This window comes from Daktulosphaira vitifoliae, unplaced genomic scaffold (genome assembly GCF_025091365.1).
Source record: "Daktulosphaira vitifoliae isolate Bord-2020 unplaced genomic scaffold, ASM2509136v1 Scaffold_2, whole genome shotgun sequence".
Classification (NCBI taxonomy): domain Eukaryota; kingdom Metazoa; phylum Arthropoda; class Insecta; order Hemiptera; family Phylloxeridae; genus Daktulosphaira; species Daktulosphaira vitifoliae.
In genome coordinates, this window is record NW_026099573.1 from 14,443,255 (window position 1) to 14,447,315 (window position 4,061).

Genomic DNA, 4,061 nt, shown 5'->3' on the forward strand with positions numbered 1-4,061 from the left:
ATGTTTTCAAATCTGCAATTAGACTTTTTCTATCACTTCTAAGTTTTAATATTATTAAAAATTAGTATTTACATATAAAAATTTCGCATCGAAGCTAAAAAATTGGCTATTTAAGCTAACTTAAATTTAAAAATTACTTTTTCGACTTTAAAAAAGAAAAAAAAATTTAATAAGTTTAATTTCTTATGTCTTATGAACTTTATTCTATGTCAATTAAATTATATAATATTCATGAAAGTCAATATATTCTCCTAATAAGATATTTTAAAATAAAATAAAATACAAAACCTAGAATTTTAATAGAAAAATAGCATATTTTTGAATAAGGTAGCCATTTGCGCATAGAAGATAGGTCGTCGGGACAAATTTTTTTTTTTATTTTATGGTACATAAAATAAGCTTTAATTTGATATATGTTTAAAGGACGCAGTATTTCCGGAACATTTTCAAAAATAAAGTTGAAAAAGTTGCTATTTTAAATCCCCCCCAATGAGCAGGTTAAGTGTTAGATTTTCAAAAAAATGATATCAAATAAAAGGGAAATTACCTAAGGTTTCAATATAAAGAAATATTATTTTGATTAGTTAATATTTGAAAAAGTTATGGCNAAATTATGTTGATTTGTTTATTTTTGAAAAAGTTATGGAAATTTTAAGAAAAAAAAGTGAAAAAAATGACAAAATTTACCGATTTTTAAATTTGTAATTTTTTTGGATATTTACCCCATTTGCGCGGAACGAGGGAAAATTTTTCAATTTTTAAGGGTAATGTCTTCAACTAGATACGATTTGTGATCTTTTGACGTATTGTTGAAAGAAATCGGTCCTGTGAGAGCTGAGAAAAAGTGGCAACAGACATAAAAAAAAACACATCATAGTAAAATTAATACCTTCTTAGCTTCGCATCGAAGCTAAAAGGTCTAAAGATTATCCTTATACAAGGTATATAAAAAGTGTTCATAATAAAGTACTATAGAATGATGATATGAAAAAAAGGTAGGAAGTGTAATTTGAAAAATTACTGAATAAAGAGTATCCAAAAGTGACATTAGAGGATATCTCGTGGAACGAGGGACTGGTAGATTTAATTAGTGAAAAAGAGGTATAGGAGACTGCGACATTAATGAAAAAGAATAAAGCAGTAGGACCAGATGAAGTGCCTATAGAAGTATGGAAAATATTAGGTGGTGTTGGCATAAGGTGATATATATAGACTAGTTTGAATTTATGCTTGGTATTTTTCAATTTCACTGACAATATAGTCTTAATAGGAGAACACGAAAAAGAAATTAATCAAAGGCTAAAGTGTGGAGATAAGCTCTTGAAGGAAAGGGATTAAGAGTAAGACATAGCATATAGAACACAAGTTTAACAAAAAAGAACACGAAGTAGGTGAAATGAGGAGATGACTGACAATAAGCGAAGACGTGGTAAAAAAGATTAAATTTTTTTAAGTATTTAGGATCAGTTGTACAACAGAACGGCGATATTAACGAGGTTGTAAGACACAGGATTAAGTGCAGGTGGGTAAAGTGGAATGAAGCATCTGGTATATTATGCGGAGGGAGTAAAGGTGTAGTGTCAATCGTAGATAAGATGAGAGAAAATAGACTTAGATGGTTTGGTCATGTTATGAGGTGAGAGGAATCGGAAGCTGTAAGAACAGTTATAGAAATGAATGTTGAAGGAAAAAGAGCTGGAGAAAGACCAAAAAAGAGATGGAGGGATGTAATTGAATGCGATATGAGGACGGCTGATGTGGGAGATCGTATCAAATGGAAATTTAGGAAGATATTACAACACTTAAATTTTTTTTTTTATTATTCTTTTAAAAGTTCAATTGCTAATATTCTTTTGGGATCAATTCTCATATTCCCTCAAAAACTTGAACCACGTCTACATATTGCTCTTCAAAAAATAATGACAGAAATAAAAGAAACTTTTGAGCTATAATAGCACTATGTATCGAATTTTATGGAAAAAATAATAATAATAATCACCAAAATATTTTTAAAATACATTTGTTATTATTTTCAAAATACATTACAAATACAATTACCACGTGCGAGTTGTCGGCGAACGGTATCAAGTCTATATTATTGTTGAACGTAATTAAACTGAAGTGTCGTTGTTTAGTTCTTAACCTTAACAAGAAGGATTTAAGAAACAAATTCAGTATTTAATACTTATTATTGGTGCATTGTAATTAACATAGGTGAATCGTAATAATAGTCAATACACTTAATAATAGGCCATGGAAGTATGACTAATTGTTATTAAAATATTTAATCCAAATATGCATAAGTCGAGTGGTCAGCTATGTGTAGCATCAGCACGACTTGTGCAATAGTTCATAACAAATCTTCATGACCATTATATAATTTCCTGACTTTTCCAAACTCATGGAAATGTGAGTATTTTGGGGAAAACCAAATGCTTATGGTTAATGAACAAATTGTTAATAAGTGCATTAATATCAGGAAAACTTTATTTCTATCGTTTTCTCTTATCCTAAGCCATAGTATTCAATTATTTTTTTAGAAAACAGTTATAATTTGAAAAAAATAATTGATTAATTTATAGAATAAATATTACCTTAAAATTCAATCGTTCTATAATTACATTAAATTTATATTTCATTTTTAAATCAGCGTGAATTAAGGAACGACAAAAATTAAAGCAACCAAATAGAATAAACAAGTAAGTCATCTAATTTAACAAATATAAAATTTACATTATGTTATTCAAATATTAATTATAAACAAACATTGACTTTAACTAAGTTAAAAATTAAAATTTTTAAGATATAATAAAATTATAAGAATAAAACAATATATCAAACTTATTTTTGCCGTAATTTCATACTTTATCTTGACTACAACTCTTACCAATTTTTACTTGTTTTGCAGACTTGGGAGATTCTAGAATACGTCTTTTTATTCTATTGAAAAAATGTATTACAAAACTAAACTATATTAATTTTTTTTAGAAAAAATATAAAAATTACCCCGATGGAAAAAATCGACGAGATGATGAAGATGGTGTCTGTAATTTATTATGGCTAGGCGTACTATGTACTGCCTCATCAGATGATATTGAATCATTATTAACTATGCTTAACCAAAAACTTGAGGGCAATTTTATCAACTCTTTAATAACCTGTTAAGTAAATATTTATATTAATATTTTATTTTTAATTAATAGATAAATCTTTTTAAATTAACCTGTTTATACTATGTATAAATTTTTATCTACCTTTAAGATAATATTTAAATAAATTAAATTTGACAGATTCATATTAGACAAATATCTGCTCAAATAAATTAGAATCATCTTAAAAACAACATAAGTGACCTAGTTAAAGGTTCTATTGTGTACTACAAAACGTGAAAATGGTGCAACAAAAATGTCTGTCATAATAAAGTTATGACAATAAAGTTATAAAAAAATATTTTATTTATATTGTACATGATAGGGTAGAATATATGCAAGTAAAGCAAGTGACTCTCGTTAGAAAGGGGGTAATAATTGCAGTAATTGTATCACTGTCTTTATATGAAAGTGTATTAAATTAAATCAAATCTGTACTTAAATTTTTTTTAAAGAATATATATTAATACTGTAATTTTTAGTGTTAAAAATTAATATATATACTCTTATTTTAAAAACAATTTTTTACAGTTCTAGAAATTAGTAAGTTTTTTTATTTTATTGATATTTCATAAATAATAAAAAGTTGTTTCATATTTACTTTTGCACTTATTTTAGATTTAACATATAGATCATTCAAATGTGAGCTTGAATATCCTACAATTGTTGGTCCAAAAACAATGGCTAAATTATTGACATCCATATTACAACTTTTGGAACGAGCAACCCTACAAGTTTAAATTATAAGGTTAAAAAATTATTTTTATAATTTAAAAAATTGTCTAATTTTATTATCATAAAGATAAATAAATAATACTAGTCAGTACTACCTGAAATTCACAGCTGTGCAAAGGATGGGCTATACAGCCACAACAACCATTATTTACAAAAAAAAAAAAAAAAAAAAATGGG

At 26.3% G+C, this 4,061-nt stretch overlaps 1 protein-coding gene across 3 annotated transcripts in view; it reads right to left on the minus strand.

Annotated features, from left to right (window-relative positions):
- Positions 1-2,687: 2,687 nt before the first annotated feature.
- The window catches only part of LOC126897837 (rac GTPase-activating protein 1-like), a 25,673-nt gene continuing 24,299 nt past the window's right edge, over positions 2,688-4,061 (minus strand). For all 3 annotated transcript variants that reach the window (XM_050671747.1, XM_050671748.1, XM_050671749.1), the window contains 3 exons: positions 3,751-3,877; positions 3,007-3,158; positions 2,688-2,940 (listed from right to left, as the gene is read on the minus strand). In XM_050671747.1, the coding sequence (XP_050527704.1) occupies positions 2,859-2,940; positions 3,007-3,158; positions 3,751-3,877 (361 nt within the window). In that variant the 3' untranslated portion in view covers positions 2,688-2,858. The remainder of the gene's footprint in view (positions 2,941-3,006; positions 3,159-3,750; positions 3,878-4,061) is intronic.